The sequence below is a fragment of the Psammomys obesus genome, unplaced genomic scaffold (assembly GCF_907164565.1).
Source record: "Psammomys obesus unplaced genomic scaffold, mPsaObe1.curated_primary_1811, whole genome shotgun sequence".
Taxonomy (NCBI): domain Eukaryota; kingdom Metazoa; phylum Chordata; class Mammalia; order Rodentia; family Muridae; genus Psammomys; species Psammomys obesus.
The window spans coordinates 15,710,286-15,727,031 of NW_026585504.1; the positions used below are offsets into that span (position 1 = coordinate 15,710,286).

Genomic DNA, 16,746 nt, shown 5'->3' on the forward strand with positions numbered 1-16,746 from the left:
GTGGTGATAGGATAAGCAGTAGGTGTTCAGAGAAGAATCTGGGAATTGGGTTTGGGGGGGGGTGACTTCTAGGTCATTCAAGTGCAGGCTACCAGTCAGGTTTCATACTTGCTTAGGCCCCAACCCATAATTTCTATCGTTCACGGAGACAATATGTCAGAACTCAGACTCTTGGTGGGAGGGAGGGTCATCCGTCTCTGCAGCCTCCACGACCCCATCATCTCCAGACACGGAAATGTCCAGTTGCCATTCACCCTCAAAGAGGTGCAGGCTCAGGCTAGTTGCCCCTTCATCCCAACAGCTCCTTAGCAGCAGTGTCCCTGAGGAGGAGACCAGGCCCACAGCTTGGCCCTGCTGAGTCCATGTTTGACCATGGACTGTGAGTATGAGATTGGCCATGTCCGAAAGCTCCAGGCTCGGCATGCGCAGATGCAGGAGAAGACCTTTACCAACTGGATCAATAACATCTTCCGATTAGGCCGGGTAAGTAAGGCCTGGGCAACTCCAGTTCTGGCCAGTGGCCTGCTCTGTGGTCATCTGCCTGTAGCTATTCTGGCCTGCCCCTTCCAGGCTTTAACACGGGGTTGGCGGGCGATGCTGAGCTGACCCCACATCTGTCCCAATCCACTCCTCAGGTGGGCATCAGGATCCAGAACCTGTACACGGAGCTTGCTGACGGTGCCCACCTCCTTCGGCTGTTGGAGCTTATCTCTGGGGAAGCCCTACCGGTGCCCAGTCCAGGCCACCTTCGTGTACACTTCCTGGAAAACAACAGCCACGCACTGGCCTTCCTCAGGGCCAAGGTTTGTTCTGGGAAGGTGTTTCTGGGTGAACATCTAGGTGAGGAGGAAGCAGAGGTCATCTGTATGAGAGCTACGCCTTAGGCAGAGTGGGAGATCTGGGCCTGAACACTGGAGGTGGCTGCAAAGCTCTCCCTGCACAGTGACCTTGACTTAGACAGCCACCAGCTGGCCACAGCAGGAACAATCTTCATCCCCATCAGGATTCAAAACAGCACTGTCTAATAAGGGAGGATTGCAGGGTTCCTCAATGAAAGAATCTGAGTGTTCTTAGCCTTCTCATTTCATAAACCTGGACATGTAGATCCAGAATGACTTAGCTGGCATGATCCATCATCAGCCAAGTAGCCAAGCCCAGGGGTGCCCTCGAGAGGCTGGCATAGACTGGAGGAAACGAAGGGCATATCCCAGCCGTAGGTCCAGGCAAGGGGAAGAGTTGTAAGACCCCTCTCTCGAGAAGGGTTTCAGGAAGACACTAGAGTCACCTGGGAAAAAGACTAGCCAAAGAGATGGTCATTAAAAAAGAGGCAAGAGTTTCCATGGCTCAGAGGGACCCCCATGGCTGGTGCTGCTGGGCTGTGCAGGGCCCTTTTACATTGGTGAACTGGCCGCTGGCCTCAGGCACCAAGGCTGTGAAGTAGCTGACCCAGAAGCTGTAAAGCCACGGAGACCGCCCAGCTAGGCCGAGCCTAAGTATATGTGACTCCTGTGTCCTGATGGAGGTGACATGCATCACCCTGGAGTCTGGAAGCAAAGGGGAGACAAAAGCCACTGGAGGGGAAGCCACTGTGGTTCCCCAGAGCCTGAGGGAGCAGGAAGCCAGGCTGTGTTCAGATCCAGGGGCAATGGCCCTGGGAGCTAGTTATTCCCTCCAGGAATCTAGGATGGGTGTGAGCCATCCATATATGGACATACATACACATACATATATGGACACACATACACATATATAGACACATACTGCACATACCACACACACACACACACACACACACACACACACACACACACACCCCACTATTACCACCGCACCAAAGTCCTGGGTATTTGCTGATTTCCTCCCGCCTCGATCAAGTTCATTGATCAGCTGATATTGCTAATCCCAAAGCTGGGAGAATTGACTCCTCTCTTTTGCTCAATGTCTTGCCAAGCTAAGGTGAATACAGAGGAGTGAACGGGCCAGGGAGAGAGGGAGGTGCATTCTCCAGGTGCCAATGGGGTGTGACAGAGTACACCCACAGGTATAATGCCCAGTGATGTTCCTCTCTCAAGGCTAGCGGTCAGCTCCTGGCTGTTCTGGTCTCATAGAGGGTCTCCCTTTGTTATTGTCTGGTGTACGTCAGTTCTACTAGGAACTGAAAATGAGGGAACAAAACCAAAGCCCCCACAATGGCAGGGATGGGGGCAGATGTTTAGGTGGAAGAAAAATGCAGTCAAATACAGAGTTTCTAGTAAGCCATGTTGAGAAAACGACCCCAAAGTAGAGGCTTAAAGGAAGAAAGGGGATAAGCATGTGGATGTCTGGAAATGTGGGGGTTAATACTTTCCGATACCCGGGACAACCAGCCTATGCAAGGACACCGGGGCCCGTGTTAGAGTCAGGCACCAGGGATGCCACAAGCAAATCCTGACCTCAGAATTCCTCAGCTTCGTGTCACGTGATTCAGGGCAACAGGCAGATCCTGGGAGGCCCTGGTGTGTACCTGTCCTGATTAGCCAGTCCTCCTATCTAAGGAGCAAGATCTAGACCAAAGGTTTCACCCAGCAGATTCCTGAGCCCGGGCTCTGGGGAATATGACTGGGTGGAGCTGGGGACTCTGAACTTCTAATAGTTCTGTTGGAGATAAAGCACTGACCGAAGACTGGGGTTTGGGGGTGTTCCAGGGACCCAGGCACCCCCCCCCCGAGATGCAGCAGCGCTAAGAGAAGGAGGCAGACACAGGCTGTTATCTGTTTAGCTCACCCGAGAATTTGCATTTCCAATGCCACACCTGAGGGCCCTCTACCCAGTGGCCCAGTCTAGTTTACCTGTTTAGAGAGCACTTGTGGGGGGCCTGGACTGTCATCCCAGCTGTTTGGAAAGCCATCTTTTCTCTGGCGTTGTTCCCTGCCTGCTCTCCCCTGAGGAGCCCTGCCTGAGGGAGGCTGGACGAGCCCTCCATCTCACGGCCTTGTTCCCCAGGAACATAGGCTTCATGGTTCAGCCCAATCAACTGTGCCCACAGGTGCCTATACCCTTCGTTGGGCCAGAGAACATTGTGGATGGAGACCAGTCACTCATCCTGGGACTCCTGTGGGTCATTATTCTGCGTTTCCAGATTTCCCACATCTCCTTGGACAGGGTATGTCTCAGGCTCCCATGCCTCAAGCCCAGCCCTGGCTTCCCCTCAAGCCTCTGGGATGGAGCCGTTTCACCCATGTTAATGAACACACAGCAGACCATTGGTGTTCATTAAATGAATATTGACCCTTCGTCCAGGGGCAAAGAACCCAGGATGTTGCCGTGTGCTAAAATAAGAACTAGAGTCGGGGATTCATACTGACTGGGGACAGGTCACTCACTGGTGAGGGGCAGGGTGGCTGGTCATCAAGCACTTTCATTCCTGGACTGGCATTTGCCATCTTCACTAGGGCATAATGCACCACCAGAGGAAATTAGATACATAAAGGGACTCCAGTTCAGAGGTTTCCAAGGTCCCCGTGATCTTGAATACCACTGAGATGGTATTTTCATGGTCTCCATCTTCCCTCCTTTTCCCTTATACCTAGCTCAGAAAATATGAGTATAATGTCCTCACATCTGTCAAATTTCTGGTTTTATGAATTCCAAAGTACTACTCCTAACTCTATGCCAGTGGGTTGGGTAATCCAAACTGGAGAGTGCGACCCTAATTTAAAAAAGAAAAGAAAAGAAAAGCCATGGATTTAACACACCCAGAAAGCCCTTCAAAACTCACCATGTGAAGGCCCATGAATTGATTCAGAGGGTTAAAGATGCTTGCTGTTAAAGCTGACAGCCTGAGTTCTATTCCCAGCACCCTCTGCAGCCACCTTCAGGCCTTCTCCCTGATTTTATCTGGGATCCTGGGCATTGTCCTAGCTTCTGTGGCATGCTTCACTGGCACCACCAGGGGAGATTAAATACATAAAGAGAGTCCACCTCAGTGGTGTACAGAGGTACAGTAACTGCCATAGAGGACGGAGAGCTGAGATGAAAAGCCTGTGGCCTGTCCTAAAGAAAGCCTGGGGTGGCAGGACTGTGGTGAGCCCCATCTTTCATACTGAGGCCTCAGGTCAGTTAGCTCCATGGCTGGCCATCAGAAGGGCTGTTGCTAAGTAACAGGAGCAGATACATACTTACTCTTCTGGGGTTAGCTTTATTAGGAAGAAGGGTCTTGAGACCATGACCGGGCCATGAGGTGGGAAAGCAGGAGAAAGGAACAGTCCAGTATACTAACAATAGCATAATAGGGCCTTAAGGGGGAAAAGATAACTTCCTTTTGAAAACCTAAAGCGTTAGACCGTTGGAACTATACCTTAGCCCTGATCACACAGCTGAATCAGGCCACACCTTCTTATCCATGGCCGTGGCTTGACAGCGCTCAATGTATGATGTGTGACTCCTCTATGTTCCCGGTCACATATGCTGCTGAGCTTAGTCACCATCGCTAAAGGTTATTTAAAAAAAAAAAAAAAATCAGACATTTCCTTTGCCCTGAGAATTCATCTGAGACCCCTTGGGAAGACTGCTTGGGGATTTGGTCCAGAGACAAAGGTTGCTATGTGATGAGGCTCCTCTGGCCTTCCCCCACCTCCCTTTCATGGAGAATGTCAATGTGACCCTGAAGGTTCTGATACCTTCCACCCATCCCACATTTTTACCACGCTGCCCTGTGTTACCAGGAGGAGTTCGGGGCCAGTGCAGCTTTGCTGTCCGCCAAGGAAGCGCTGTTGGCATGGTGTCAGCGGAAGACGACCAGCTACACCAATGTGGACATCACTGACTTCTCCCAGAGCTGGAGTGATGGGCTGGGCTTTAATGCCCTCCTCCATGCTCACAGGTGCATCTTAGAGCCCGAGCCTCCACCCACTGAGCCCAGAGGCCCCCCCCCCCCCGTAATGGAATCCCACCTGCTCTTCCAAACGCCCTCTGCACCCAGGGCCTGGAAAGAGGGGAACAAGTGGGCCATGAATAGAGAGTACCTAGGTCTGAGCATTAATAAATGGAGAGTACCCTGCTCTAGGCCTGCCCCTCCTCCTTCCCTGAGGTGCCAGAGTCATCAGCTTTGCCTCTGCCCTTTGGGGATGCCCACCCCATCCTGTGTCCTAGCCCCTCAGCCACATTAACCCTCCCTCCTATCAAGTCCTGCTTATACTCCAGCCTGAGACTTGCAGAGGAAAACACCAAGCAGTGGGTGGCTAACATAAGCCAAAGGCTTCTCTGAGGAACCTTCCTGCTCTGCCCAGGCCGGACCTGCTGGATTACGGCTCACTGAGCCCAGACCGCCCTCTGCACAACCTCTCCTTTGCCTTCCGAGTGGCTGAGCAGGAGCTAGGCATTGCCCAGCTGCTGGACCCTGAGGATGTGGCGGCCCTGCATCCAGACGAACGCTCCATCATGACCTACGTGTCCCTGTACTACCACTATTTCTCCCGCCTGCACCAGGGGCAGACAGCCCAGAGGAGGCTGGTTAAGGTTGGTGATAAACAGAGGCAGGTTCTTCTGACTGGCTATCCAGATGCCTTACTGGCTCCATGGCCTTGGCCAAATTGCCTCACTTCTCTGTACTCTTGTGACATGGAGGTGACAACTCCTGAACAACAGAAGGCTGTTTGGGTATCCAAGAGAGTAAAGTATAGCATGGTGCCTGACATATATGAGAAGCCAGGGAAGTGGTATTCTGGTCTTCTGCCTCCATTGCCCTCAAAAACTGTTGAGCTTCTAATGGGATTAAAAGGCTTAGAGAGCTGAGTCTTCAAGGACAGGCACAGAAGAGGCTCTTTGGAGCAGGCGCTACACTGAGTCCATGTTTTTAGGGGGCTCTCTCACGCTGTGGATGCGATGGCAGAGGCCAAGACCTGGAAAGGCTGTCCTCAGGGTTAGTGTCTTAATGTTGGTGTGGGGCCAAGGATGGTAAGCACATTTAGAGAGTGGGGCACAGGGAGTAAAGGGCAAGAGGACTCAGAGAGGAACTGCAGAGGAGGCCAAAGGGGGATAATTAGATGGAGGAAGGCAAGATGTGGCCGCAGTCCAGTTGTGGAGAGAGTACTGCAGACTCCTGGGTATGCATGTAAAATGCTCTTGCCCCTCTGTGGGGTGCAACAGGAGCTATTTTAGTGCACCCTCACCGGAGAGGAGGAGTACCAGCTGACCTGGACGGCTTGGGCTGGCACTTAGCACCCAGTGGCGGGGCTTCGTTCTGAGGCCCGCCAGAGGTGCAGCCTGACCTGAATGTGCTCTGCCCTCCACCAGATCCTGTTGCAGCTGCAGGAGACAGAGGCGCTGCAGGCTCAATACGAGCAGCTGATGGCTGATCTGCTCTCCTGGATCGCAGAGAAGCAGGTGCAGCTGGAGGCTCGGGATTTCCCAGACACATTGCCTGCCATGCGCCAGCTACTGGCAGCCTTTGCCTCCTTCCATGCCCAGGAAAAGCCACCTCGGCTGCAGCAGCGAGGAGCCACAGAGGCCCTGCTGTTCCAGCTGCAGACAACACTCCGAACCCAAAACCGAAGGCCATTCCAACCTCGAGAGGGCCTGGGCCCTGCAGAGCTGGCCCAGCACTGGGCGGAGCTGGAGAGGGCAGAGGCCTCCAGGAGCCAGGCCATGCAACAGAGGCTGCTCCAGCTGGGACGGCTGGACACTCTGGCCTGCCGCTTCCAGTGCAAGGCAGCCCTCCGGGAGAGCTTTTTAAATGAGGCAGAGCAGATGCTAGAGCAGGCCAGAGCCTCCCTCACCGACCCAGCCGAGGTGGAGGCAGCCACCCAGAGGCTGGGCATGCTGGAGGCTGGTATCCTGCCCCAGGAAGGGCGCTTCCAGGCCTTGGGCGAGATCGCAGACATCCTCCAGCAGGAACAGTATCACAGCTGGGCAGATGTGGCCCGCAGGTGAGCTCTAAGCAAGTAAACCTATCCTCACAATAAGCCAGAGCCTCGCTACAGCCCTCAGAAGGGTGCGGTGGTTTGTGGAGTCAGGACTCCCTCTAAAGAGGTAATCTCCCACAGATGCACAAATTCACAGCCAGCTGTAGCTTATCCCTTCTGGTAAAGCAGGGTTCTTTCTGGGTAGTCACTAAACAGGTGCCTACTCAGTGCCCACAGCATCCTACACACTACTATCAAATATTTAGCAGTGCTGTGGGCCAGCAAAAATTCCCTTCTAAAGCTGAAAGCACTCAAGGAAAACAAGAAAGAAAAAAAATCAACCAAGCATGTGAGAGCAGTTTAAAAAACAGTGGCTGGGCCAGGTGTGAAGGCACACGCCTTTCATCTTAGTACTTGGAAGGCAGAGGCAGGCAGGTCTCTGTGATCGCAGGGCTAGCCTGGTCTCCATAGCAGGCCAGCCAGGGCTATGTCTTGATACCCTCCCTCAGCAAACAAACAAACAACAAGTGAGCATCTGGAGTCTAGCTCAGTGGTAGGATATGTGGAGCCTATGCTTGATTCAGCCCTCAGAAAAGCAAACAAACAAACAAAAAGGCAAATAAAAACGCTGCAGGCCAACACAGGAGGATGTGGCAGAGTTCACCAGAGAAGAGCCCCTGGAAGTTGGCTTGAACCAGAGAGAAGTGAGGGAGCTGGTCATGCATGTATGGGGAACAGACTGTCCTGAGTAGACAGAATGTCAAGAACAGCTCCCCAAAGTGATTACACAGCTTACAGTAGCCCAGGGGTAGGGGATCAGGGCGTAACTAAGTCACAGGAGATGAGGCCAGGAAAGAAGAGGGATGGAGGTCGGGCTGGGCCTTGAACTCACCTGGATGCTGGGGCAGGTTGAAGGGCAAAGGCCCATTTAGCTACGGAGCTGGAGTACAGTCCTGGGTGAGGTGACAAAGCGGTGGCGTTCTCAGTACAGCTTTCTATTTCACTTCTGAGGTAGGGTCTCACAGAAACAGAACTCACCATGAAGACCAGGCTGGCCTCAAAACTGGCAGTTTGGCCTCTCCTCCCACACCCTGAGATTACAGGTGTGACTGCCCAGGTCAGTGGATATGTTCTGAAGATACTACCAGACAGGATTTGCAAACAGATCAAAGTTAGGGAACTGAGCTGGCATGATTCTAAACATCTGTGTGCCTGGAAAGACAGTTTTTATCCACAGAGATGGAAGCTTGACAAGAGGGGCGCGCGCGCGTGCGTGCGTGTGTGTGTGTGTGTGTGTGTGTGTGTGTGTGTGTGTACATCTGAACCTTTCTGGCTCCCTTCTGATAGCGAACACACCCTCCCAACCACGACAGGCTGTTCACATCCATACCCTACCCGGCTCGAGAGGCACCCCTGTTCCAGGACAGCCAAGCGGATTCCCTGCGCTAGCCTGCCTTAGACCATCCTTTCCTCTTCTTATCTAGGCAGAAGGAGATCACCGGGCGCTGGCGGAAGCTCCTGCAATGTCTGCAGGAGCAGAGGAAGCAGGTGGCGGGCACGCAGGCAGTGCTGAGCCTGCTGCGGGCGGTGGAGGCTGCCACGGGCCAGCTTGGGGAGCTGCAGGTGGGCAGTCGATGAGCGGAACTCCGGGAGGGCCTCTCCCAACGCTGCTGCCCACAAACACCCAGCACCTGGAAATGCACTGACCACCCGTCTCTGCCCAGGTGTTGGCCAGCTCCACAGCCTGCGGCCAACAGCTGGCAGAAGCAGCTGTGCTGCTGCAGAGGCATGACCTGCTGGAGGCCCAGGTCTCAGCCCACAGGACCAACGTGAACCGTCTTGCCCGCCACACGGCACAGCTGGACTCCTCCCGGGGCACCAGCGTGCAGATGCTGCAGGCTAAAGCCCTGGCCCTGACAGAGCTCCACCACAGCCTGGTGTCTCTTGTCAGAGCCCGGTGAGTCTGCCCCAACTCCTCAACCCTCTGTAGAACTTTCCTATAACTTTATCTCCAGCCCAAGCAGAAATCCTGCCGGTCTGCCAGGCAACCTTCTCTGCGCCCGAGCCCACAAGCCTCCGTCTTATTTGTTAAGCCATTCTGGGAGAATGCTGCCCAAGGGACGCATGTCTGACGCAAGTGGGCAACCCCCTCCCCATGCTCTGCCCCTCGCCGAACTCTTTCATGTCCCTCTCTGTCCCCCAGACGCGTCCTGCTAGAGCAGAGCCTGCAGCGGGCACAGTTCTTGCACAGCTGTGAGGAGGAGGAGGCCTGGTTGCGGGAGCACGGGCGGCTAATGGAGACGGCAGCGCTGGGCCGGGACCTCACTCAGATCGCTACCGCTCTGCAGAAACACAAGGTGTCCACTCTCGCTCTCTGACATCCCGGCCTCCTTACCAGTCAGGCTCGGGACTGCCGGGCGTCACCCTCTCCCTCCCCAACCCCGCCAGGCTCTGGAAACCGAACTCCATCGCCACCAGGCTGTGTGTGCAGATCTCATGCAGAGGGGACGCAACCTCAGTGTCAGAGGGACCCCGACACAGCCGGACCCCCTGGAAAGGGCGGAAGCAGTGCAGGGAACTTGGCGGCTGCTTTGGACTGCAGCCACAAGGCGGCGCGCCCGGCTGCAAACAGCGCTGCTGGTTGGGCAGGTAGAGCGCGCGAGGCTGGGCGAGGCGCGTGGCGGCTGGGCTCGCCGGCCCCTGCTAGCGCTCAGCCCTTCCCACCTCCCCCACAGTACTTTTCTGACTCAGCCGAGGCGGCTTCTTGGCTTCTCCTGCGGCAGAAGCAACTGGAAAGCGCATCCTGCGGGAAGGACCAGGTAGACGCCGAGGCCCTGTTGCAGCGCCACCTGCGCCTGGAGCAAGGCGTGAGCGCCTTCGCGGCGGAGTTGCGGGAGCTGGAGGATCAGGCTCGGGCTGCTGCAGCCCTAGTGTCACACACGGTGCGAGAGCATGGAAAGGAGCCAGGCTCATGCCTCCTACGCTAAATGGGAGGTCTCTCCGGGGCAGCGGTGCTGTAGGCTCCTCCCCCAATGAGGGTCTTTGTGGCCCTGCCCAAAGCTGGTCATGCACCACCCACCACCTACCCAAACCTCCCCACTACCCCACCCCCCCATCCCGAAACCTCCACCGCTGCTCCCATCTCCAGTTATAGGTCATTTGGAATTCTGTCTGTGTAAACCAGGCCACCAAACACAGCTGGGCTTGGCTAGGTCTGCCCAGATCTGAAGTCACTATTAGTTTCTTAATTAGAAATCCTCAAAGAAGGCTCACATCCCTCTAGCCCTTCTCTGTCCAGCTCTGTCCCTTACACCCTTTAAGCTGCATTTAGGGCCTCCACATGGCTTCACCCAACCTGGCCATACAGTTGGAAGGCTCAGGCCTTTTCCTTTGTGTTTACTCCCAGGTCACATGATTAATCCTTTTTTTTTTTTTTTTTAAAGATTTCTTTATTTACTGTTTATACAGTATTCTGTCTGCATGTACACCTGTATGCCAGAAGAGGGTACCAGAGCTCATTATAGATGGTTGTGAGCCACCATGTGGTTGCTGGGAATTGAACTCAAGACCTCTGGATGAACAGACAGTGCTCTTAACCGCTGAGCCATCTCTGCAGCCCCCATGATTAATCCTTTTGAAAACAGATCTGTGGTCTCTTTCAAAGGGGCCTTTTGATTCCTAGTCCAAGGCTTTTTCTAACAACGCCCCCCCCCCCCCAGCACACACACACACACACACACACACATCCCTGGCTGGGCTGTGATACCCCTTCATAGGAACACAATGCATTTTACAGGGCAATAGTGGTGTCTTCCCGCACTGTGAAGTCGGCTTTCCCAGAGTGTCACTTAATAATGGGAGCTATGGCGTCCCTTTTTGTGTGTCCTCTATCCCCACCTGATGTAGGCAAAGCTAGGCCTGGCTCCTGGCCTTTTCAGTCTTTGCTTTTTCCACTATTGGAGGAGAGGCACAGAGTTTGCCCTTCTGCCCGGTGGCGAGCCACGTGGTCACCTAAACAGAACCTTTGCCCCTCTCTACAGGAGGAACCTCCGGAAGACTGGAAAAGGCTTGACAGAATTGGAGGACCTAAGCATGAGACCGAAGCTTCAGCAGCCCCAAGCAGCCAATGTTTATACCAGCGGATGTCCTCCGCCAGAGGTACAAGGTCACAGACCCCAAACGAAAGCCTAAAGTCTGTCAGCAATGAGAAGGTCACACATCTTCCCTGTGGCTGTCTGGGGCGTCCCCAAACAAACAAACAAATAGAAGAAGTTCAGGGGAAGCTCATTTGAACTCAGCAGAAAGGAGTAACTGGAGTCATCAAAAAAAAAAAAAAAAAAACACCCTGTGTCACCCAGGGCAGCATGTCCCTGCCTCTGTCTCTAGACAGCCACAGGAAGGGGGTTGTCACACCAGCAAGGTTTAGATGATGTCAAGGTTTAGGTCATGTCGGTTCTGTAGAGTTTGAAATTCTCCGGGTCTTCCTCTGATCTCTTTGTTTTCCTCCCCTTTCTGTATCTACTCTTTTACTATGCCTGTATGCAATTTCTGAGCGGTCTGCTGCTGCTGTCCACACTTGCCCAGGGACGGAGGACAGAAAGATAGACATGGGTTGTCCTCTCATTCACAGGGAGGGGCACTGGCCTGTGCTTCCTCTCTGCCTAGCTCCTGCCACCACACACCTTCCCTTCCCCTCTGCGACTATTCTTTTTTCTGTCAGACTCCAGTGGGCCTTGCCTTGCCCTGTTTAAATACCCAGACCATCTGGCCTTTCTTCCCCCTGGGCACCCATGGTACTTACTTCATGTAATGACACGCCTTTCTACCCAAGTGTAGCCCCAGATAGTGTCCTACCTGTTCCGGGTCTGTGAGCTCTGCAGTCCTGAGAGACCCTGAGCCCCAGTGGGAAGGACCGGTGGTCTCTTCACACAGAATCAGGCATGGGGAAGCAATAGGTTCTGGGTGACCTTGGCCCACCTTGTGGTGAGCTACTGGGTAGGGAAGAGGAGGGCCCCAAGCAGCCCTTGAATCCAGTGCTTTTAGGACAGTATGTGTCTCTCGGCTTCCAGAAGAGACCCTGGAAACAAATGCCCGGGAGCTGAAAGACTTGGGGAACAACCAGAGCAGGATACCCGTCATTCACACCACAGAGAAGAAGCCCCAGGTACCACAGGCCCCATCTTGGTGGAGATCCTGTCACTCGATAAGAGCTGGGTGTGGACACACTGCCTTTTTTCTACACAGGTGGTGTCCGCCCTGGGCCTTCTAGGGGAAGGCCCACGGGCAGCTCTCCAGGCTGAATATGACTTTGACTTAAACTCTAATGCCATACTCCAGACACAGGCTCACTTGAGCCAGAACTATGAAAACCTAAGGGCCCTGGCAAAGGTAATGCTCTTCGTTCATGGAATATTTATAGGTGAGCATGTGTCATATGCCTGGATTCCCAGCTGCCCTAAGGGCTGAGGTGGGAGGATTATCTAAGTCCAGGTAGCCATGACCAGCCTGAGAAACACAAGCCGAAAACCCCAAAAAGTGAAATCATGCTTGCCTGGCAGACCTGAGGTCCTAAGGTTCAATTCCCTGCACCGGAAGAAGGGAGGGAGAGTTATTATGCCCCTACCACAAGCAGTATTCTCAACCCGTGGGTCACTCCTCTTTTGGGCTCAAACAACCTTTTCATGGAGTTTGCATATCAGATAGCTTGCCTACCAGATATTTACATTATATTTCATAACAGCAGCAAAATTACAGTTATGAAGTATCAATATAAGTAATTCTACGGTTGGGGTCATCACTACAAATGAGGGACCTGTGTTAAAGGGTCGCAGCGTCAGTAAAGGTTGAGACCCACCGAGCTAGAGTCTGTCTTATGATCCCAGGAACACAGCAGTGACTGATGTGTTTCCTGCCATAAAGGAGTTTACATTGTGACTAAGATTTCGTCAGTCTTTAAATGGCTGTGGTATGGGGACTGGAGAAGGTTAGCTAGGGGTCAGGATGACACCTTCGAGGAAGGGATATGTAAACAGAGACATAAGACAGATCCAAGGGCAGGCAATCCTGGGAAAGCCAGTTGGGTCCTGAGAAAAAGCTGAGGAAAGGCCTGAGGAAGGAGGCTGAGGCCCTGAAGCTCTGAGAGTAGTGAGGCAGCAGCTAGAGCAGAGCCTTGGGGGGTGGGGGGGGTGGCATGCGGGCTTCAGGACATTGAGCAAATAAGAAGCTAACCCAGAAGTGGGTCTTTCATGGCAACCCTCAGCTCTCACCAGCTCCCTCTGCTACCTATCAAGGGGCAGATGTGACACAATTGTGGAGTAGAGACTTGATCCTCTTAGTGGCTTGGGGTGGACAGGGGCACATCCCAGACCTCTCCGCCCTCCCGTGGGGCCACAGTCCCTTCACCCTGACCGTGGCTGTCTCCTCAGTTTCACAGGGCCCGACTGGAGGAGGCAGTAGCTCTGTTTAGCTTCTACAGGTCCTGTAGAGAGCTCCAGCGCTGGCTAGAGGAGCGGACCGCCCTGCTCCAGACACTGCAGCCCCGGGGTGACAGCTTAGAGGCCACCCAGCTTAAATATGAGGTAAGCCACTAGCTAAGGGAGACCAGAGTTCCCACCACCCTGGCCTTGCCTCACTGTTTTGCCCCATTCTCCACATTTGCTCCAGGCCTGTCTGGGGAGGGTCTAAAGCCGTAGGCCTGACTGACTCTGAGGGCTAATGACTCAGATGCTCCCTTCTCAAGCCAGCAAGATAAATGTCTTAGAACTAAGCATCCCAAAACCCTTTGTGGCCCAAAGTAGGTGTGGGGAGAGAAGAGGCTGCCTCCCAGAGCCCTGGGTCCTCCTTCTCCTCAGAACTTTCTCACGACCTTGGCCACTGGAAAAGGCCACTGGGCTGAGGTCATCAGCGCTGCTGAACAACTGAAGCAGAGGTGTCCAGGACACACCTTGAAAATCCAACAGCAACAGGAGGACCTTCACCAGAGGTGACGATAAGGGGATGAAGAGTGAGGCAAGGGCCCTTGCTCAGTGCCTCCTACCATACAGGTGGGGAGGCTAGCTGGTATCATCGCCTTCTAGGCTAGAGAAGGGAGAGCCACCAGCCTAGAAGCTTCCTGTCAGGCTCTGTCCAGGGCCTCAGATGGGTAGGTGACATTGTGCATGAGAGGTGTCCTTCTGATGGATACATCCCTGTATCCTCTGCTCAGGTGGCAGCAGCTGGAGGCCCTGAAGGAGGAGAAAGGCCGACAGCTGACACGTGGCATGGAGATGTGCCATCTTCTACAGGAGTCTGGACCCATACGAGCCCAACTGCTAGATGTGATAGGCAGGCTGGAGGTTCTGGGGCCAGGAGGCTCTGAGGGCAGCCATTGTACCCTGCAGCAGACCCAGCAGAAGATCGTGGCATTGGAGAAGAAGATCTCATACCTCCAAAGGGCAGCCACAGAGTACGGCCAGCTTTAGAATGGTGATGGTGGTCAGGGAGTCAGTGAGGACAGAAGGATGCCCTAATAAAATGAGGGAGGGGACAGGAACTGGGATGGGGAGAAGGTGGCCAAGGTGTGCTATTGGAAGGGTGCGGGCAGAGGCCAGAGACTGTTGGCATGAGAATGTGCTCCTCTCATGACCTGACCAGCAGGTCAACCTTCCTAGACAAGCCTCGAGTGGGAGGGCCAGGAGATGAGAAGATAAAGAAGACAGAAAAGCTGGCGTTGGGAGGTCTTGCACAAGCTGCCTTATGCCAAGCAAGTTTATTAAGAAGTACAGCATCTTCTTTACTATTTGGCCAAGGTCATTAGAAAGCTAAATCAGACAATGCTGGCAAGAGAGCACAGGAGACCTCAGACACAGCTGCCTTAGGACTGATAAGCCGAGTTCCCAGGAACTGAAACCTTAACTCCTTCGAGGCCCAGGCCCCAGACTGGACCTTGCACAGCCTGCCCCTGGGCAAGGGCACAGAACTAGCGTCCCCTTTGTCCTTTCATCAGGACCTCTGAGAAAGCCTTGGATGGGGTCTGGTTCCCAACACTCAGAGAAAGGGAGAGCCCCATGTTCATGCTGCTTCTAGCTAGGGGTGGGGTGGGCATTCAGAATGCTCACCACTTTCCTGGGAGACACAGGCCTCCGGCACTGACTGTAGCGTTTAATATCTTGCAGGGTGATGGACTCAGGCCCCTCAGAGAGCTGGCTGCTCCAGGAGCAGCTGCTGCTGCTGCAGGCGCTGCTAAAGCAAGTGCATGGGCAAGTGGCCGGGCAGGTCCAGGTCCAGACCGAGGCTCGGGTCCAGCGAGGCATCCTACAAGAGAGCCAGAAGCTGCTGCTGTGGGCGGAGAGCATCCGGGCTCAGCTGTGCAGCAAAGGGAAGCTGGAGGATGTGAGCTCCGGCCAGCAGCTGCTGAGGAAGCATGGAGGCCTACAGGAGGAGATCTGCCTGTGGCAAGAGAGGTCAGGACAGACTGGGGGTGGGGTGGGGGGTTTGAGTTCACAAAAGGAAAGCCAAAAGCAATGTGGTCTCCAGAGTCACGAGCCAGGTTGGTATCTAGCATGGCTCTGCAGGTAGGTTTTCAGGAGGTGGGTTTTCAGGTCGTCAGGCTGCCTGCACACTTCGGGAAGGGCCCTCAGACACTCAGCTGCCAGAGAGGTTCTGAGCTTCAGCCCAGCTGCTCTCCTTCAGGTGTGATGGTGGCCTACCCCACAGTCTGGCCTCCCATCCTGAGCAGGGCATACTCTCCCGGCCTCGGCAGTCAGAGGGCCCAGGACCCACCAATGGACTAAGACCGAAGTGAGGTACGGCCCTGTGAGCCAGCAGAGCCACCTTGTACAATCCCCAGACCCTCCCCTGCTCCAAGGGGCCTAGCAGGTATCAAGCAGGCCCCGAGAAACAAGCAGCTGCCCCTCCACTTGTTACACACGCCCAGCTACTTAGAGGAAATGCTGGCTTTTTCTGGCTCCCACAGCCACCTGTTTCCAAAATGAGGGGGCAGCATCAAGCCTAAAGGAGCACCTGTTCTGCTGGGTCAAAGGTTCCAGTGGCCCTGACAGCCGGCCTATGTGGATTGGGTGATCTCTGTTGAGTTGCGTTATCCCAGCATGCCGCTAGCCATCTACTTTAGAGGAGGGTATGACATGAGTCATGAGCACTCTGCTAGGCCTGTTGGATTCCGTCTTACTCACAGGACAGGGCACAGCTGTCCTGTGAAAAAGTGAATCAATAGGACTCACCAGCCTCTGATTACCCTGCCTTCAGAGCTCGCTGATGAAGGGCTGGAGGAGCTGGTGAGAAGGGCCAGGTGTGGTTTAACACTTAACGTCTGTTTTGCACAGGCTGCAGCAGCTGGAGGCGCAGAGCCAGCTGGTGGCAGTCTCAGACTCCCCGGAGTCCCGAAAGGTGGCCAGCGCCCTAAGGCTCCTAGGCCAACAGGGCCAGCAGCTGAAGGCTCTGTGGGAGCAGAGACAGCAGGAGCTTCTGGAGGGGCTGGAGCTGCAGAGGCTTGGCCAAGAAGCGGATGGTTTCATCACCACCTGTGCCAGCCATGAGGCCTTACTGCACCAAGACAATCTTGGGGTAAAACATAGAACTGGGGTGTCATCCTATTGCCCTTAGAGGAGGCTGGCCTCCTTGGGTCCAGAAGGCAGGGTGGGCAGGAAGGTCTTAAGGATGAGCTGACCTCAAGTCTCTATACCAGGAGGACATAGGAGAGGCCCAGAGCCTTCTGCAGCAGCACCAGGGCTTGGGGTGGCTCCGAAGCATCCTGGGATACCGGGCAGAGGCCCTGGGGGCACGTGGTGAGAAGCTGCTTCTGAGCCAACACCCTGCCATGCACAAGTGAGCCATCTGCCTGCTGCAGTCTCTCTGCACCTGGACGGAC

At 54.4% G+C, this 16,746-nt stretch overlaps 1 protein-coding gene across 1 annotated transcript in view; it reads left to right on the forward strand.

Moving 5' to 3' along the window:
* The first annotated feature begins 372 nt into the window (after window positions 1–372).
* Window positions 373–16,746, forward strand: part of Sptbn5 (spectrin beta, non-erythrocytic 5) — a 38,517-nt gene continuing 22,143 nt past the window's right edge. The window contains exons 1-20 of the mRNA XM_055613844.1: window positions 373–483; window positions 636–803; window positions 3,026–3,142; window positions 4,704–4,861; window positions 5,268–5,496; window positions 6,274–6,905; window positions 8,366–8,504; window positions 8,606–8,838; window positions 9,085–9,238; window positions 9,330–9,530; window positions 9,617–9,823; window positions 10,922–11,039; window positions 11,951–12,045; window positions 12,126–12,269; window positions 13,307–13,459; window positions 13,733–13,863; window positions 14,086–14,325; window positions 15,035–15,322; window positions 16,202–16,442; window positions 16,564–16,703. Coding sequence (XP_055469819.1) covers window positions 373–483; window positions 636–803; window positions 3,026–3,142; window positions 4,704–4,861; window positions 5,268–5,496; window positions 6,274–6,905; window positions 8,366–8,504; window positions 8,606–8,838; window positions 9,085–9,238; window positions 9,330–9,530; window positions 9,617–9,823; window positions 10,922–11,039; window positions 11,951–12,045; window positions 12,126–12,269; window positions 13,307–13,459; window positions 13,733–13,863; window positions 14,086–14,325; window positions 15,035–15,322; window positions 16,202–16,442; window positions 16,564–16,703 — 3,899 coding nt within the window. The remainder of the gene's footprint in view (window positions 484–635; window positions 804–3,025; window positions 3,143–4,703; window positions 4,862–5,267; window positions 5,497–6,273; window positions 6,906–8,365; window positions 8,505–8,605; window positions 8,839–9,084; window positions 9,239–9,329; window positions 9,531–9,616; window positions 9,824–10,921; window positions 11,040–11,950; window positions 12,046–12,125; window positions 12,270–13,306; window positions 13,460–13,732; window positions 13,864–14,085; window positions 14,326–15,034; window positions 15,323–16,201; window positions 16,443–16,563; window positions 16,704–16,746) is intronic.